The 20,449-nt window shown below is 42.8% G+C and overlaps 1 protein-coding gene across 1 annotated transcript; it reads right to left on the bottom strand.

Moving 5' to 3' along the window:
* Window positions 1-17,207: 17,207 nt before the first annotated feature.
* Window positions 17,208-18,843, bottom strand: LOC143583264 (uncharacterized). Its single transcript, XM_077065616.1, has 2 exons — window positions 18,211-18,843; window positions 17,208-17,267 (listed from the first exon to the last, which is right to left on the bottom strand). Exons 1-2 carry the CDS (start codon window positions 18,841-18,843, stop codon window positions 17,208-17,210), a joined length of 693 nt encoding a protein of 230 aa, XP_076921731.1.
* Between the last annotated feature and the right edge of the window lie 1,606 nt (window positions 18,844-20,449).

Raw genomic sequence — 20,449 nt, 5'->3', positions numbered from 1 at the left:
TAATCATCAGTGATCACCAAGCAATAAGAAGTACCTCCCAGACTTTTTGCATTCACGGGACCGAAGAGATCCATGTGAAGCAATTCTAGGGTACTGACAATTGAATTGACTTTCTTGGTGAGATGAGATTTCTTGTGCTGCTTTCCCTTCTTGCACGGTAGACATTTGTCTTCAAAATTGAAACTTTTCAAGGGAACGCCCAGCACAAGTCCATTCTTGACAATGTCGTTCATCTTCCGAAGATGAATGTGCCCCATTCTCCTATGCCACAATTCGGACTCCGATTCGCTCGCTTTTGTCATAAGGCATGATTCTTCCGTGGCCATTTCAGTCGACCTCATATCCATAATATACGTATTCCTCTCACGTGGAGCCTTCATCACAATCCACTCCTCTGGTATCTGAAAACCAGGATGTAACACAATTGCTTCATTCTTTGTGAAGTGTACGGTGTACTCCTTATCACAAATCTGCGACACACTCAGCAGATTGTGCTTCAATTCTTCGACAAAGTTTACTTTTTCTAATGTCATCTTCCCGTTAGACATCGTTCCCATTCCTGTAATCTTTCCTCCACTTTCACCTGCAAAGCTCACTCTCCCTCCTTGAACAGGTTTCAAATCGTGTAACAAGTTTTTGTTACCCGTCATGTGCCGGGAACAGCCGCTATCCACAACCCAAATATTATTGGCAGCCCTGTTCAACTGTTCCTGCACGATAAAGCAAAAGATTAGAATCTAGGGACCCAAGACCAATTGGTCTTGGATCTATACATCCCAAACTTTGGCTTTCCAAAGTTAGTATCTGGATAATTCCTGTAAGTCCTATTAGGATACCTCCTTGTAGATTGACTGTGAGGCCTTCCAAACCTTTGTGAATTGAAAGAATTATAGCTTGTGGTTTGGTTATTAGCAGTGTAAAACTGAGATTTGTTCTATGAAAACCTGACTTAGTCACATTTTTGAATTTTGAATGGTTTTCATTTTTAGCAGTATGATAATTACTATTAGGCTTATTCTCAGTTTTAGTAGGCCTCACACCTCTGAATCGCTGCTTCAGAGGGCAATCTGCAACAAGATGTCCTAATTGATTACACCTAAAACAACACCTATGCTCAACTTTTTTATCAACCGGTGTTTTAGATGTCGAGGCTTTATTACCGCCCGTTCGTCTCACATATGGTGGGACGTACGGGTTTAGTGGAGTACTCTTTTTATTCGTCTTATCTTTCTCTCCACCATTGGGTAATACCACCTCCTCTTTTGCCTTACCAGACTCGGATGACTTATCCGAATCCGATGAGACTGGACTTGGATCAGAAATTTTAACACTTGAAACAGGCGAACTTGTTTCGCCTCCACTAACATTTGGTTCTTTACAAGTTACTTTAACTGGTACTGTCTGAGCAACCTCAAAGTCAACAGATTTTTGAACACTAGGGTTAAAAGTGTAATTGTGATTATAAGGTGGTGGAACCTCATGATAACCGATTCCTCCTCTCTTAGCAGAGGAACCTTGATCACTAACAAGGTGATCAAGAATAGCAGAGGAATTTCTGAACTGCTCAAGTTTTCTATTCAATTCCATCACTTTCACCTGGTGATCAGCAATCTGTTTTTCTCTATCAGCGATTAGTTTGGTTTTTTCTTCCAAAACTTCATAGCTTAGATCAATCACTTCAATTTTTTCAGCAAGTTTTGCTTTTAGACTTTTAATATCTTTTTCACAAGCTTTTATCTTTACTTTATAACTATTTTCTCTTGTTTTAGTATAGTGATGATCTTCTTTTAAAGTTTTAAACTCAGCATCCAAACTAACATACTGATCAGTTATAGTAGCTAATTGCTCAGACAAGTTTTCGCATTTAGAACAAGTAGGTTTAGAACATACCTCGGAGAGCTGGTCTTTAACATCTGCCATAAAAGCTTTTTCTTCTCCGGTAACCTTCTCATTTCCTTCAGTTTCAACCTTCGCCAAATTGGCCTGTTCGAAAGTTTCTTCAGAATGCAAGTTCCAGTTGTATTCACCATCTCCTCTGGAAATCATTGCACTATAATCTTTAGAACCCCCACTTTGCTGTGTAGACCTGCCCTGACTTCGTTCCACACGCTCATTCCTGCATTCCTTTGCGAAGTGACCGTTTTGCTGACAATTGTAGCATCTTACCTTCGTCTTGTCAAACCCTGGCCTTCCACCGACAAACTTCCTTCCAGTCTTTCTCATAAACCGCTTCACTCTTCTCACGATCATGGCCATCTGCCATTGTAGATCCATTTCTTCCAGATCATCAGCATCAATCTGGTCATAATCTTCATCCAACATAGCTGGATCAACAATCTTCCCCTGAATGTAGTTCTCATAGGAAGCAATAAAAGAAGCATAGAGACCAAACTGCTCTTCAGCAGACTTGACACTCATAGGCATCTTGGAGTAGTTGTTGCTGGGAATACTTGGAGAGCAACTACTCTTGCTTACCTGGGGTTGAGAACCACTCGATCCACCTGCTACATAGCAAACATCACCATTTGTGTTGACTGACACATGCCCCTCATGTGATGAATTTGCGCCCGACTCTCCCTTCGAGTAGTAGGCAGCAGATTCAGTCTTCGATCCTGAGCTAGTGTTGACTTTAGCTCCATACATACCTGAATCTTGAACCTAATCCATAGGTGTCTCTTTTCTGACCATGTTAAGCTCAAAGGTTCTGAGCTTGTTGACTGCCGTTTCTAGATCATATGTGGGAAAGTCTTTGTCTTCCCTCATCAGCACAGTGTACATCTCCCATTTTGGTGGGAGAGCATCTAGAAGCTTCTCAACTATTTCTTCTTCTCGGTAGAAAATTGAATAGTTGCTCAATTCAGTCATCAGATGGTAATATCGAGTGATAATATCATCTAAAGATTCATTCTTCAAATACTTGAAGACTGAGAACTGGGTTTTGAGCAATTTTATCTTTGAAGCACGGATTCCTACATTCCCTTCAAATCTGTTCTCAAGAGCTTCCCAAAGCTCTCTTGCTGACGTATACTTTCTAAACGTATAAAGGATCTCTTGTGGAAGAGCCATAGTAATAGCAGCATGAGCCTTGCTCTCGGCCTCATACATCTTTTTCTCTTCTTCTTCCATTTTGCTATACTTTTTGATTTGATCACGACCTTCATACTCCATAACTGGTGGAATATAACCATCCTGGATGCATACCCACATCTTCGCATCCTGGTATTTGACATATTGTATGAACCGATCCTTCCATGCAACGAAATCGGTTCCCTTCAGCAACCTTGGGGCCTTAGTAGCTGACCCTGCTTCTACTTCCATCTTTACTAACTCAGAGATGTTAATTGACGACATCTTTCTCGAAAACAAAGAAACCCGAAAAAAATCAAAAAATCAAAAAATTTTCTGAAAAGTACTGTAGGCGAAGTTACGGATAACTTCGCTTAAGCCTTAACTTCGCCGCAAATTAACTTCGCTGAAGAACTTCACAGATGATTAACTTCACTTAAGGTAAGCGAACTTAGGAGGTAGGCGGAGTTGTAGAGAACTTCACTGAGTTAGGCGAACTTGAGAAGGTAGGCGAAGTTGTGGATAACTTCGCTTAACCTTATATCTTCGCCGAAACCCTACGTATCCTGACGGCAACTTCGCCTGATGAACACGGACATTTTTGCAGATCTGAAATCTGGATTTTACGAAGTTTTTGACGGTTCAAAGGCTTGAATACGATGGTAGGAGGTAAGATTGACTCAAAAACACAGAAAACACGTCCCGCGAATAGTCGAAACGGGACGATTTCTACACCCGCGTGAATATCCCGAACCACACAATCGAGCAAAAGCTCTGATACCAATTTTAGGTTCCCTGGATGGATCGCACGAGATATCTCGATCTACTCAGGTGCGGAATCCCTGCGTAGATCGTTACGAGTATAGAACACGAATCACACGAACACACGAAACGAACACACGTTATATAATAACTCAAACACGTGATACGATATACTATTACAGACACACGTTACAGCTCTCGTAACAACTCGAACAAACTAACACGAACAACTGATCTTTTCAAACAGCCGTAACCTAGGACTATTTATACACGACAACTTCGCCTGGCATGTTCAGGCGAAGTTGTCCATAACTTCGCTTGACTAACAAGTTCGCCTAAGCGAACTTGTTAAAAACTTCGCTTAAGACATATATAAAACATAATTAACATTACAGACTCGATTACAGACACTAGACTATGAACTACTGACATTATGCACCAACAAATTAGTATAGTGAGGTCTAGTGCTAATATAACAATGGTGAGTATATAAACGAAATAAGGATGAACACCATGATTTGTTGCGAGGAAAAAACCTAGATCTTTAGCAGATCGCCGGCAAAAAAACCCAGGGTGATGACAAATCGTCTATCACCACTTTATTAATATCAAAATCGTGTTACAAATGGTGGAGTTTATGATCAAAGATTACAAATAATCTAAGTGTATGTGATCTGCTTTGAGTGTTCTTGACAAAGTGTTTGTGAATGTAAGCAGTGAGTAAAGGAATGTGTGCGTGTGTCCTTAGCTTTAATCATAACCTCGGTATGTGACAAGTAAAATAACAACTAACAAACAAGCCCTACAAATCCGCCATCTTCCCACTATCTTCAACCACGACTTTTGACCACGTGCTTGACAAGTCCAATAGCTAGAATTCAGGTGGAACAAGTCTTGTAGTCGTTGAACATATTAAATAACAACCTACACACAAGAAACGATTGTTAATAATACCAACTACTGAGGATCCTTGATCCTGACGCAGCTCCGGAGCTCTTTAGAAGGATAACCGATCCAGAAACGTCATCAAGAATAACATATCCTCAGTACGTAATTATTTGTGGCTTAAAAATTGCCCCCAATTTAGCGGTTGATGATAAATTCACAGCTGTTAAATTGCTTTCAAATTTCAAAAAGGCTGTCAAAGAGATTAGGTGAAAAGACACAAATAGGGGTTAAATAAAAATTAAATAATTAACTTAGGGATCAAAGATAAAAACCGGCTCCCTTTATATTCTTTCCATTCAGGAAGCTTCTCATCTTCAATCCTCTATATTTCAGGTAATCCTCTATCCCTTTCTTTCTTTTATATTCAATATCGATCAATGTCTACCGATAGTTTCTTTTCAAACTCGTCCAACCATATGGACGGAGATATGAAAAGTGTCAAAGGTTATTGCAAAACCCTTCATCGGAGATTTTCAAATTCACGGACCCCGAGATTGACCAAATAACATCTTTGTTTCCTTCCAATACCGTTTTCAGACCTTATGATTCTTCTACCCCAAGCGATGAATCATCGAAGGTATGGGCCTTCTTTCCAGCCTGACCTTTTTTACTCGGTTATTCGTATCCATTCCCGGAGTTTACCCAGAGATTCTTCACTCTTACCGGCATTAGCTACATTCAGGCTATGCCGATGATATGGCGAGTATTACTGACTCTTGAAGAAATCATAGCCGACCATGACCTTGAGTTCGGACTCTCAGAACTGTCATACATATATTCTCTGTACACCCACAGTTCCACTCTCTTCCTGCTCAAATCAAAGCCTCACCATCCGATTCCGCTCGATAAAGTCACACAAAACGATTCTCATTGGAAGAATCAGTTTTTCTTTGTCAACTGAGATTCAATTCCAAATGGAAACACCCTTCCTACTAAGTGGATTAGGAGGGGTAGGGTTTCCGTATCTATTGTTGCTTATTGATTAAGGCTGAAATACCGATTTGCTTCTTTCTTTTGTACAGTTGAGAACTTCGCACATCTTGCCAAGCTTCCAGGAACCAAAGATAGAGTTGCTGCATTCCTTAAATTGAGCCCAATCATCCGGTCTTTCAAAATCAGGATCTCTGATTCTGATTCGGAAACTGAACAGGTAGACATCTCACCTCAAAGTAATATGTCAAGTAAGTATAATCATAAAGATAATGTATATTGATTTTCTATAGTAAAAAATGAAAAACTTATCTGTTTTGTTATGTTTTGAAGATATGCCTAAGTCTGCCAACAAGCATGCTGCCCAGTTCTCGTTTGATGACATCGATCACCTAATTTCTTCAAGGGTAGTCAAGAAGGAATCATCCAAATCCACCCCTGCTCCTAGTCCTCACATAGTGACTACTAGAGCTAAGTCTCAGTCTGGGAAGAAAAGGAAGCTACCAGAACCTCAAGCAGAAGTCCAGGAAGTTGAGAAGCATCTTCAAGAAGCGGTCACTCAGGCAATTACTCAGGTAAGGATCCTCAATTCTTCTTGTCAATCTTGTTAGATAATTGTTGTTGATCCCAGGCTTTTGACTTGTAGGGTGCCCAAGGTTTTCACTCTTATTATGGTTCAGTCATCAAGGACCTTGAGGATACTTTGACGGGGATGAGGACTCTAGATGCTGCCAAGGACAAGCTGGTTGCTAAGATCACAAAGGAGAAAAAACAGGCTGACTCCCAAGTCAATGCCATGGAAATGAAGATGAAATATGGGATCAAGGCAGCAACTGATGAAGCTAAGATGTATGTGGCCAAGTTGATTCTCCAAGCAAGGATCTAGTGCGTTTCTGAGGCAAATGATCCTTCCTTTGACATGACTAACTGGGAAGTGGATGAGTGGAAGAAGTCATTGGCTAGAATGGGAGTGTAGAGGAAGAGGAGGATGCTGGTGACGAAGACAAGGCTGCAGAGGAAGGTGAAGCTAGAACCAACAGTGTGAAGGATGCGGGTGACAAGGATGAAGGAAAGGAAGCAACAACTGATGCTGTGGAGGCGGGCAATGAAGGATGATAAAGACAAGGCTTGAGCCCATTTTTTTTATTTTGTTAATGTTTTCAGGATATTTGGTTGTGTATTTTAAGTCAATAGTAATCTAGGGTAAAGGATCTATGATCCTTAAGACAATTATCAAGGGGTAACAAAGGTGGAATGATCCTCTGTTTGTGGGGATAAAGCCTTTGATGCCCCTGCTTTTTATTTTCCTGCACTTGGTTAAATTGTTAGTAACAACTTACTTTAACCCGGATGGATGGTCCATGTTTAAATGGTGAAGTCCGGGTTAGCTTTTGGTAATTTCAAGTAAGTTTTAATAAATAATATCTTTTGACTATTTACGAGTTATTGACTGTTATTCTCAAAAAGATTGATATAATCATAGCTTTATTGAAAGTTTCAAGAAATATCTTTGAGTAAAAAGTTTTAGGACAGAATATCCTTGCAAGAATAAACTAAGGATTTTAAATCCTTAAGGAATAGAGTTTACACAGATATTAACAAAATAAATGTAAATTGATAGGTAGAAATCATACCATAAGGTCTAACTAGACCTAAGTTACTATGAGTATTGATCTTTCGATGACCCTTGTAAGAATAAATTAAGGTTTTTGAATCCATAAATGTTGATCCTTCTGTGATCTTTATAGTTGAACTTAGGATACCTGATGCAAATAACTTATGAAATTATTTGGGATTAAACCCAACAAACTGGGGACAAGCCCATAAAATATATTGGGGACAAGCCCATGTAACTGGGGACAAGCCCAAAAACTGCGACAAGCCCGTACCGGTGTTAAACTGGGGACAAGCCCAAATTGGGGACTTGCCCAAAGATACAGGTGTTAACGGGGATTTGCCCAAACGTAAGTGACGTGAAAACGCCAAAACCTTAGCTAACATAAAAATGCTAGAATCTTTTGTCTTGAGATAACATGAAAATGTTATAAAACGGTGGTAGGTACGTCTACCATAAATCGTAAGATCCTCCATATAGCCGAAGACAACGAAATTGTCAGCCACGTATAGTGAACTGGTCCCGCTGCCCCCGGACTATACGTTGGATAACGTGCGCTCCAGGCGAGAGTGTAGAAACTCTAATTTATAAGAAAGGTGAAAACCTTCGAACCTTGGAAGATATGACCATCGGGGGTCACACCTTAATCGTGGGCTAAGCCAAAGGACACAATAGTGTACCTTAAGTGTGAGGGAGAGGTGACCAACCTCTTAATCATTGAACCCTTCATAGAAATCTGCATTGTTACTTAAAGATTGGGAAAACAAACGTTAAGAATATATTCTCATTAAATCAACAAGAATCTGAAAGGAATAAGTGATTAGATAGATATTACCAATTTTAGGATCCTTGATCCTTTTGTAATATTTGATCCCTTGAGGATGCTTGACCCTGATTAGAAAAAGTATTTCTTGAGATGGATAGCATTCCACGCTCTTGTTAACTTGTTTCCTTCCATAGTGAGCAAGTGATATGCTCCTTTTCCTGCCTCTAATTCTATCAGATATGGACCTTCCCATTTGGGTGCTAGCTTTCCATCTGCCAGATTGGTTGTATTCTGGAAGGCTTTCCTCAAGACTAAATCTCCTTCTTGAAATCTTCAGATCTTTATACTCTTATTGTATATACCCCACATACCATTTGTTGATATGTTGCCATTCTGATTTTGGCTAGGTCTCTGAGTTCTTCAACAATAACCAAGTCTTCGAGAAGGATTCCATTATTAGCTTCAGGATCACAGATGCTTGTTCTGGCTGTCAGAACCACCATCTCCGTAGGGATAGCAGCCACTGATCCAAATACCAATGAGAAAGGTGTTTGGCCCGTTGAAATCTTTGGTGTTGTCATGTCGGCCCAAAGAACATATGATAGCTCTTCAACCCACTTGCCTTTCTTGGATCCAAGTTTCTTCTTCAAGTTTTTGATGATAATTTTGTTATTGATTATGCTTGGCCATTAGCTTTAGCTTGAGGGTGCACTGGAGTAGAGGTACTTGAACAAAAGCTTCTACTTCCATCCACTTTGAAAAGTAATCTGTCATCGCAGGCATGAATACTTTACCTCCTGGTGCTTTAGGTAGCTTACCCACGATATCCATGCCCCACTTCATGAAAGGCCATGATGAGGATATAGGATACATAGGTTCTGCTGGTTGATGTAGGATGTTTTCATGCCTTTGGCAAGCATCACACTTCTTTAAGTACTCCGTTGCATCTCTCTTCATAGTTGGCCAATAGTAACCATTTCTTAGAATTCTAGAAAATAGGGCTCTGCCTCCAGTGTGGTTGTCACAGTCACCTTCATGAAAGTCATTAAGTACTTCTTGGATTTCAGGATCTTCGATCTGCAAGAGATTTTCTATATAGGATATCACAAAATAAAATGTATTGTGATACCTTAAGTTTGAAGGATTTAGGATTCTCTGCCGTGGGAATCTCTCCATCTTGAATGAATTTCTTGATTGGGAGGATCTAAGATCCTTGATTATTCGAGGATAATGGATCCAAAAGCACAATCTCTTTGTTAGTCGTTATCTCCCCAACTTCTTGTTCTCCTATTGCTGGTGAGAGTATATGGATGATTGGGATCTTCATATATTCTGGAATCTTCAAGGATGAAGCTAAATTTGCCAAGGCATCTGCCCTAGCATTCTCTTCCCTTGGTACCTGTATAATACTAAAAAATTCGAAGGATTTTGCTAATTACTTCACAATATCTAGATATTTGATTAATTTTTCTCCTTTAACAGCATATGAGCCATTAAAGTGGTTAGCTATCAATATGGAATCTATCTATACTTGAATGATACCTGATCCTCATGTGTTTAGCTAAGTGCAAACCTATGATCAGAGCTTCATACTCTGCTTCATTATTCGTCTCTTGAAATTCACATGCTATAGACTGGGGTATTATGTCCCCATGTGGAGATTTCAGTAGGATACCTAATCTTGTTCCTCTTATGTTGGAAGCTCCATCTGTGAAGAGGATCCAAGGATCCTTAGTTTCTTCCAGTTGTTGAACCTCCAAGTCAGCTTCCTTTTGCATGTCACTACTGAAATCAGCTACAAAGTCTGCTAATGCTTATGACTTGATGGCTGTTATGGGCACATACTGAATATCATACGCACTCAGCTTCACAGCCCATTTGGCCATTCTCCATGACAACTCCGGCTTTCTAAGCACATTCTTAACAGGATAATTAGTTCTCAAAATAATAGTATGTGTCTCAAAGTAATGTCTTAATTTAGTAGAAGCCAAAATAAGTGCAAGAATTAATTTTTCTAAATGAGAATAACTCGCTTTAGCATCTAGAAGACTTTTACTCACATAATAAACCGGATGTTGTTCACCTTCGTGGTCCTTCACAAGGACTACGCTTACTGCATTCCCTGAGATGGCTAGGTACAAGTATAAGGATTCTCCATCCACAGGCTTCATCAAAGCTGGTGCTGAGGATAAGTAATCTGAAGAAACATGGATCTACTCCCCACTAATGGGTCCTAGATCCAATGAATCAACAGGGTAGGATACGGTTAACTGCCAATTACGATATGAACCCAATTGCCCAAAGTCCAGTGACGAATACCTGTAAAACAGACACCGTGAGCTCGTTACGGCAAGGACAAGTGGGGGGGTCTTCCCGTAACCACCCTCCGACGTGAGAATTAGTACAATTCTGACGAAGATAATGCACTTAAGTAAATTGAAAGAGTACCGTGGGAGTGAATGAATACCTCATGATGATTGAGAGGGTATTTATAGCCTAAGGGGGAGGGAAGGTGATTGGGCTAGCTGTCCCTTTAGAAGATGCTCTAATAACCGCCTGGACACGTGTCCTCATATGATAGGTTCAGCTTATACGTTGCATGTGCATGTATAACAACCTAGACACGCGTCCTTCTGATATTGGTTAAGGGGTAATATTAGCCATGTGCATGGTTATAACGGCCTTGCCAGGTGTCACTGGTTGATTGGCCGGAGGATCACGTATTTCCCAAGAAAGCATCTTGGCAAATCTTCTAGAAAGTAATTAGTTATTGACAGCTGTCCCGGAGTATTACCTCGTAGTCATTTACGCGGAAGGGTATTCCTTCTTGCGGATGACTTTTGAGGGTGCAAGGATGCTTCCTCATGTGCCATGAGAGTGCTTCTTCCTCAAATGATTTATGCGAATGGTTCTTATGTCCCGCGGGTGCCTTATGAGGGACTTCTAGTTAACCCGCGTGACGTGGCGATCATTCATTGGGGCCGTTTTTCTCTCTCCACTGTTCTCATCCCATCGCATTAATTGCGGTGAGTATAAATAGAGGGAGTTAACTTCTTTTTGAAGTTTTATCGCCTTTGATTTCTGAATACTAACTTGCTTTCTTTCTCTGAAACTTTCGATTTTTCTTTTCTTTGAAATAATCCAAGCATTTCACCAATTGTTTTCTGTAATGGCGACTGTTCAATCTGAAGTTGATGAGATAGAGGTCCTATGGTATTCCGCAGGAATGGGAACCAGAGTTTCCATCTGCCGACTCTATTGCCAGCTTTCCACCTCCTGGGAAGATGGCTTTGTATGCCGACTATTTTGATCGTGGGAATTTTCGCCTTCCCATCACAAAGATTTTTCAACGAGTGATCAAGGGTTTGGGATTCACTTATCTCAGCTTCACCCCCGTTCCGTCATGCGAATTCGTCATTTCGAGTTTGTATGTATGGCACATGAGATAGCGCCCCGACTGGATCGGTTCGTTGTCTTCAATAAGATGGCAAACTGAAATGGGTAGTTTACTTGCCATAGTTTGCTTGATAGAGTTATCGGCAATGTAACTGAGGAGACTTCCAAGGATTGGAAGAAAAAATTCTTCTGGATTTCTGAGGACGTGGTACCGGAGACCATAGTCCGTCGTGCTCCCAACGACGCTCTTATTGATATTACTCCCGCTGACCATGAGAAGCGCGACTGGTTCCGCAAGCTAACTTTTTCACCAACGTCGATGCGGGCACTTCCTGAGGAAGCCCTTATATGGGCGGGCATGAGCCGCTTGTGGCCTTCTCCTTTCATGGAGCCTGTTTTCATTGAGCTAGATGGCCGTAATTTTTTCTGCTTTGTTCCTCTTCCTTTCCATTTTTAAGGCTCTATTGTTAATGTTTGCGTTTGTTTTCAGGTTTTGGATCAATGTTGAATGCCCTGGATGATGGAAAGGGCTGCGTGGGTTGGACCGTTCGCGATGCAAAGGATACGCCTATCCTTGAAAAGACTGCTAAATATTTTCTCTTCCCAGTCAAAGTGCGTGCCGAACTAGTTGTCTCGGAGGCTATCTTCGAATCAGGTGCGTACATCCTGAACCCTCCGCCTCTTAACGCGTTGACCTCCGACGGGACAATCGTTATTTTAAGTGATGATTCTGCCATCCTTGAGGAGGAAAGCTCAGATGATGCCTCTGAAATTTAATCTGTCTCACATTTGCTGGCAGAACTTTACCGGAAGAGACCTTTCCATGTTTCCCAGGCGAGTGACGCAGGCACCAGTTCTGCGGACGTCGGGAAAGGACCGAAGACGAAGAAGCACCGGACACATCATCCAAGGAAGCCGCCACCCCGCCCAGCCTTGAGGAGCGTTTGGGGACGGTGACTGGTGAGATCTTGCTTGTTAACTTTTTATTATGTTTTGAAAATGAGATCTAACTATGATTTTCTTATGCAGATCCGTCCATTGCTGAAGGTCATGTAGTTGATAGGCTACCAACGCCGACACCGAATGTTGAAAAACAACCGTCTCCTCCTCCGGAGAAGGAGGCGGATAAATCTGCTACCCCTCATACTGAAACAACCGTGGAGGGGTCCAACGTTCAGCCGGTGACTACCGAATCCCTGGATTATCTTTTCCAGGGTGGGGATGCCACTGGTTTTCAAGATGATAATCCTGAAGTCACTGCAGAGGGCTTCAGGATTAATGAATCTCCCCCGCGATCTGCTCCTCAATTTTATTCTACCTCCTCGCCTTTTACGTTGGGCGGAGGAGGTGATTTTTTATTTGGACCATCTGTCCATGAGGCTGGAGGAGGTTCCTCGCAAGGTGCCCCACAACAGTCTTCCTCTACTCTCGTTCGTCTTGGAACCTCAAGTTCTTAATTTTTCGGGAACGTGCAGTTTGGGGGGGGGGGGACTATGACTTGTTTGTCCCGCCTTGGGACATTGTCAATGGGTCTCGGGTTTCGAATTCCAAGACCTGCATGAGTTTTGTTGAACATTGCATGCCATCTGCTGAAATGGCGTATCAACAAACTCGCTCTCACCAAGAACTTCATACTGATTTGTCCGTTTCTTTGACTAACAGCTTAGCCTGTTGTCAAGAAATCTTACGGGAGTGGCGAACAATGGGCGGGAAGCTGGGTGCAGCTTCTGAAGCTGTTAAGGCTGCAGAAAAGGATGCTGCAGTGCAACGCCAAGCAGCGAGTGCAGCTAGGTGGAAGCAAGTCGACGCCGAGGCTGCACTCAAACAAGAGAAAGAGCGAAGTGTTGCTGCTGCTCAGGGTTGGAAGGAAGCCTGCGAGAGGTCTAACGCCACTCTTGAGGCTGCCCGGGCTGAAACTCAAAGAAAGAAGGACGATTAGGCGAAGGCACAGGATGAAATGTCCCGCCAAGGCGTCCGGATCCAGGAGCTCGAGGCTGAATTGAAGCTGCAGAAAGAGCATTCCGAGTTGAAAGATAAAACTGCTGCGGAGATGCAGTCTGCGTACGATTCTTTACTGCAGTCTCGTACTGAAGCAGAGGCTCGCACTGCAAATGAATTACATGAGCTTCTTGCCCGGGCGGAGCGTGCTGAACAAGAAAGGCAATATTTCCTCAACCGTGGCCTTGACTCTGTAAGAGTTTCTCATATGTTGTTTTATCTGTGCACTTCGAGTTTTGTCTGCTAACGTGTCCCTTATGTTTTGTTGTTAGGTCATCCGTCATGTCAAGAAGAGTACGGAGCTTACTGACTGCTTTATGTACTTGACAACTGCTTCGGAAGGCGTTGGCCGGGTAATGGGCTTTAATGAAGGGTTGGCATTTGCCCAGTCCGGACAATCTATTAAGAGCCACCCGCTTTATGCCTTGACGTGAAGCAAGAATTGGATATGTAGGTAAAAGAGTACGATGATCTGATCTTTCCGCTGCAACATATGCTTCCGGAGTTTTCCTTGACTGAGGATGGCGTGAAGCAGTTAAGAGTCTATATAGATGATGAATTTGAGGATGACGAATCCGAGGATACATCCTAAAATGCCCCAGAAGACACCTCGGCTCCCGACCCATAGGATAGATTTAGAAGTTAAGATTTTGTAATTTCTTTCCACATTCTTGTAATCACTTTGGACATTCTTGTAAATTTTGAACTTGTGTAAGTTGGATAGTATTGGTGACGTGGCAGAGATAGAATTTTAAGCGGTGGCTGACAAGATGTGTATAACGCCTTTATACAGCCTGTCACGCTTTTTCGAATCTCCCGCCTGACGTGTCAATCATCCCATGGTCCGCATTTTCTCTTTCCTCTGTCAGTCAGACAGTCGCATTAACTGCGATGGGTATAAATAAGTCCTTGATGTCTTCAACCCATTCTTATTACTTTCATATTTTCTCCTTCGATCACATTAGAGAACTTTGCTTTCTTACATTCGTCTTTACATTCTTTTCCAATGGTTGGCCAAAAGAAAAATCCTCCTGCTATTCATGAGGTCGGATGTGACATTAAAGATAAGGATTTCCAAGACGTTAAAAACGTATACGGCTTTCCACCGGAATGGGAAGCCGAATGCCGGTCGAAAGGGGCATTAGCGACAGCCCCTCCGGCGAAGAAGATGGTTGTTTATCTTTATCATTTTACTACGGGTAACTTCCGGTTACTCGTGACGAAGTTCGTTCGGTCGGTTATGAAGGCTTATGGGCTTCACTTATCCCAAATTCTCGTTTGGGATGTTAAGAATTCGACACTTCGAATTCTGTTGCCAATCCCATAACTACGACCCATCTGTCAATATGTTTGCCATTTTTTATAAAATGACGTATCGTGACGGATGGTACGGTTTCGCCACCACCGGGAAAGGTCCGATTGGCTTCGAGTGGCTCCGGAGCATCCACGGGTGGAAGTCCAAGTTCTTTTGGATTTGAGAGGACGTCATTCCATTTACAATGGCCCGACGGAAATCGGAAGACGCAGCCCCCGAGATCCCGGCCATTGAGTATGAGGGTCATAAGTGGTTTGACACTTTGACCCAAACACCGACAGCCATGCGCCATATTCACGAAGGGGTGATGGATATGCGAAGATGAACCGGCTGTGGCCATTTCCTACTTTGGACCCCTATTATGAGAGCACTGACGGAGGTAAATTCTGACTTGTATCAATCCGGATTTTTCATTCTCTTATTTTAACATTCACCAATTGCATATGAAGGTACAATTTTTCCACTCTGTTGGATAAGGTGGGGGGCATGATGGTACGCCGCCCCATCACACAGCATGACGTGCCTTTTTTGGAGCGCACGCGGAGTAACTTCCTTTTCTCCACCACACTTACTCCGGAGCCTGTTGTCTCCGAGGCAATGTATGCTCAAGGTGAGGAGTTTGTCAAAAAGTGTGAAGGTATTCTTCAACCTCGACCTATAGCTGCTGCTACTTCGAGCGGGGTGATAGTACTTCTTTAGTCTAGCGAAGAGTCGTTACTCTGCGAAGGAGGGTTATCAATTGGTGCTACTAATCCTTCACCTTCGACTCTAGGTTTGACCCACAAGCAAGATTCGAAGGCCACCACCGATCCATCAACAGGTGAGGAAGGTGGTCCTCAATCCGTTGAGGGCGAACCTCAGGTTACGGAAGTGGGTGCTTCAAAGGCTATTGGCAAGCAGAAAACACAGCCTTCCGATGCTGCCCCTTCCAAGAAGAAGGAGAAGGCTAACGTTCTGGACTTGGGAGCTCGCCTTCGAGAGCTTTCCGCCCAAGACGTTTCTAAGGGTAAGTTTTGAACTCTCATGATTATACTTGGACTTACTGCTTTTTGGTGACCTTAAAAGTTTTTCTTTGAAAATTTTCCAGGTTTCAAGAGTTCAGTTGCTGCACAACTTCCGACTCCACCAACCTCACCATTAAACACTGTTCAAGATCCGATCAATTTATCGGATACTTCTCCTATCAGGGAGAATGAGGTTGGTGGGTCCGAGCATCTCTGCACATCTCCACCCCATCATGAGCATCACTTCCGAAATCAAGGTGGGGTTAGTGTGTTTAAATATGGGGGGCAGGCTTCTTCATCTCAAGTGGATGAGGATACTGCCCCGCACAATCCTCGTTGGTTGTTGCGCTGGAACTCAGTGTTGAGCGACGCAGACGTATGCCATGAATATCTGCAGGAAAGTATCCCTTCCGCCGAGAGGGAGCGACAACGTCGTCGCATTCGCCAGGAACTACTGGACTCAAATTATTATCACATGGCGAACACTGTTTCCACCAACCAAGAGATACGCCGGGATTGGTTGGCTATGAACGAAGAGCTAGATGAAACCGAACTTAAGTTACTTGACGCCAAAAAAGAAGCTCTTAAGGCGCTGACTGAAGCTCGGGACAGTCATCGAGCCATGGAGGCGGGAGAAAGCTGAACGCCTTGTCGCTTAGGAAGCTAAGGTTGTTTTCCAGAAGCAGCTGGATGAAAACGCTGAGCTAATAAAAACCCTTTAGGCTGACTCAGTGGCCAAGGACAAGCGCTTATCCGACCTTAACGCCAAGAATCGAGACCATGCTCTAAAATGTGCTGGTCACAAGATGGGCCTTATCCGGGCTCAGGCGGATAAGAAGTGGCTTTTAACAACGACAATACCTAAGGTATCGAATCTTTTGGGTTAATACAAGTAATTCGGACTTATGTGTGCTCACCCATGTTTATATAACTTAACAGGTTATCACTGACGTTCGAAACAGTGACGATATCGGGAATTGCGTAGCAGTGCTCCTTCGTGCTTCCGAGCAGGCAGGCCGACAGATGGGCTTTGAAGAAGGTTACAAATTCGGTTCTGAGGGCCGTCTCCCGGAGGAGTATGTGTTGGCCGGCAAGGACACTACTTCTATTCTCATTGAGAAAACCAAAGATTTTGACACTCTGAAGTTTTCCCTTTTCGATCATATATCGGAACTTGCGGATAAGGTGCTGTTGGATCTTGATGAGGAGGAAGAAGAAGAAGCCAATAATACTGCGGAAGGAGAAGATGTCGCCCCGTAGATGTATATATGCTTTTCTTTGTAAATTTTCCTTCTTTTGTAATCTCTTTTGATCAATAATAAGAAGTCTTGTTTTCTTTCGATGCACTTTGTCTTATGTATTATAATATAAGTGTTTCTCCGGAACTTCGTTTTTGTCAATAAAAGATTACAACTTATCAAAATAACATGAAACTAGCGCAAGATTCTTCATATATTGGGTATAAGCCTTCTTACAATAAAGGAAATTACATAACTTGCTAATCTATGTGGGCACGCAAGCCAAAAGAAAAGAACAAATAAAGTTTCTATATATAGCATTTCTTCAATTGTGTTGCGTTCCAAGTTCGAGGGATATCAGTGCCGTCCAATTTTTCCAACTTGTAGGCGCCTTTAGATAATACTTGTTTGAATTTATAAGGTCCCTCCCAAGTTGGGGCTAATTTGCCCTTAGGCTCCTGACCGGAAGCCTCGTTATTGCGGAAGACAAAGTCTCCCACATCGAACTCGCATTTCTAGATCCGTGAGTTGTAATACTTCTGAAGCTGTCGCTTATAATTGTGCTCGCGGATCGATGCTAATTTTCTTCTTTCTTAAAGTAAATCGAGATTCATCCTGAGTTTGTGATCATTATCATCAATTAACCGAACCCTCGCGGATGGAATCCCGATTTCTGCCGGGATCATGGCTTCGGTGCCATAGGTTAGACTAAACAGCGTCTCCGACTTACTAGAGTTTTTCTGGGTGCGGAAGGCCCAAAGTACATGGGGCAATTCGTCAACCCAACCCTTCCGTTTAGTTCCTAACCTTGCCTTGATCCCTTCTTTGATAGTTCGGTTGGTATTTTCGACCTGACCATTTGCTTGCAGATGAGCTACAGATGTGAATACTTGGATGACTTGAAGTTCTTTCAAACATTCTTGTATTCCGCTGTCAGCAAATTGGGTCCCGTTGTCAATTACCAGTTCTTGCGGAAGACCAAACCGGCAAATGATAAATTCCCAAAGGAATTTTTTCACGCTTGATGCCGTTATTGATGCAACTGGTTTGGCTTCCACCCACTTGGTGAAGTAATCAATGGCCACTATCAAGAATTTGACTCGTCCCAGGACTTCTGGGAAAGGTCCCATAATGTCAATAGCCCATTTTTGGAACGGCCAGGCAGATGTTACCGGAATCAGCTTGTTTTTGGGGCGCAGAGTATTGGGGGCATGACGCTGGCAAGAATCACACTTTCTGATTTCTTGCACAGCGTCCAAATGCATGCCAGGCCAGTAGTACCCGGCGTTCATGATATTCACAACTGTCATTCTTGGTCCCGCTTGTAACCTGCAAATGCCTTCGTGAATTTCTCGAATCAGGTAATTTGCGTCTTCCACGTTTACACAACGTAGTAGCGGACCAAGGAATGATCTCCGGTACAAAATTCCATCAGTGACCTGGTAATTCAAAGCTTTGTGCTTAATCTTCCGAGCCTCGGCCTTTCCCGCTGGAAGTGCTCCAGAAGACAAGTAAGCTTTAATTGGCGTCATCCAAGATTCGACGCCTGTTTGGATTACCAGGACTTGATTTTTTGGAACGGATGGATGATCTAGAACTTCGACACGAATATCTTTGGCAAAATGCTCAAAATTCGTTGAAGCCAGTTTGCTAAGAGCGTCCGCCGATTTGTTCTCACTCCTTTTGATGTGAACAACACTAAAGGAAGAGAATTGGCGAATCAAGACCCTCGCTTGTGATAGATATGATGCCATGACGTCATTTTTGGCTTCGTACGTTCCATTAATCTGTCCCGCAATTAGCATTGAATCCACCCGTGCTTCCAAGTGTTTCACCCCAAGCTTTTTCGCTATCCGCAGGCCTGCCAGGAAGGCTTCATATTCCGCCTCATTATTGGTAATTTTAAAGTCTAACTTGATGGCGTATGTAAATTCATTCCCCTCAGGGTTGACTAGACTTAAGCTCGCACCTGACCCTTCACTGCTAGAAGCTCCGTCCGTGAACAATGACCAAACTTGCCCTTGTTCCGGAGGTTCTTGGGGTTGTTGTTCGATTAGACATTCTTGTTCTTTGTGCTGTGGGACTTCTGTGACGAAGTCCGCCAGCACTTGCCCTTTGATTGCCAGTCTTGGTTAATACTCTTTCGAGTGTTCACCTAATTCGATAGCCCATTTTGCCAATCTTCCGGATAATTCAGGCTTACTCAACGCGTTCTTGAGTTTGTATCCGGTTAACACATTGATGGGATGACCTTGGAAATATCTGCGGAGCCGACGGGCTACGTACACTAATGCCAAGACCAACTTTTCCAACATCGAATATCTTGTTTCTGGATCTGACAATGTTCTGCTGACGTAATAGATCGGAGTTTGAACGTTTTTTCTATATGTCAGTAAAACAGCCCCCAAGGCAATGTCAGATGCCGACAAATATAATGTTAATGGTTCACCCGCATGAGGAGCTGTCAACGTGGGTAATTCCATTAAACATTTCTTGACTTCCTGGAATGCTTGCTCGGCTTCCGGAGTCCATTTGAATTGTGCCTTTTTGAGACAGTTCCTCAATGTTGAGATGAACGGGTAAGATTTAGCAGCATGGTTTGCCAGAAACCTGTTTAATGCTACCAATCTACCGTTAAGTGTTTGAACTTCTTTGAGGGATGCGGGGAATGGCATGCGGGCTACTACTTATATCTTGTCTGGATTAGCATTAAAACCTGTGTCTGTCACAATTACTCCAAGGAACTTTCCTTCCTCTATTCCGAAGGAACATTTTGCCGGATTCAGCTTCATGTTGATGCTTCTCAGTGTTTCAAAAGTTTCCTCTATGTCCCTCAACATTTGATCCTCTTCGGTGTTTTGATCACTAGATCGTCCATATAGACTTCAAGGTTTCGACTGATCATCAGTCTTTGATATGTGGCCCCCGCATTCTTTAACCCGAAAGGAATCATTCTATAGCAAAATGTTCCTTGATCGGTGCGGAATGCTGTCTTGTCCTCATCACCAGCTTGCATATGAATCTGGTGATAACCCTTGTAAGCATCGAGGAAGCATTTGAATTTAAATGGGGCCACAGTGTCTACTTTTAAATCGATTTCTGGAAGTGGGTAACAATCTTTCGGACATGCTTTGTTTAGATCTTTGTAATTTATGCACATCCTCCATGTTCCGTTGCTTTTCGGGACAATCACTGGGTTGGCCACCCATGTTTGGTACTTGATTTCCCAATAATTCCGGCGTGAAGAAGATCTTGCACTTGCTCACTCATGGCCTTCATTTGTTCAGGGCCCATCTTTTGCTTCTTTTGCACAATTGGGGTGATTAGTGGATTCACCTTCAACTTGTGCTCCGAAATGCTCCGCGGGACACCGGTCATGTCCGCGGGCTGCCATGCGAAAGCGTCAATGTT

Source organism: Bidens hawaiensis, unplaced genomic scaffold, assembly GCF_021521415.1.
Source record: "Bidens hawaiensis isolate Kalapana, Puna unplaced genomic scaffold, B.hawaiensis_p1.1 tig00032213_1, whole genome shotgun sequence".
Lineage (NCBI taxonomy): Eukaryota > Viridiplantae > Streptophyta > Magnoliopsida > Asterales > Asteraceae > Bidens > Bidens hawaiensis.
Note: the sequence above shows the minus strand (reverse complement) of the source record. Positions and strands in the feature narration are given on the sequence as shown.

Bases quoted from the DNA above. Each gene is read 5' to 3' on its own strand.
- LOC143583264 (XM_077065616.1), bottom strand. From the start codon at position 18,843: ATGCTAATTGCGGGACAGATTAATGGAACGTACGAAGCCAAAAATGAC. The intron at 17,268-18,210 runs GTAACATCTGCC...TATTGTAAGAAG, and splicing joins CCAAAAACAAGCTGATTCCG to GCTTATACCCAATATATGAA.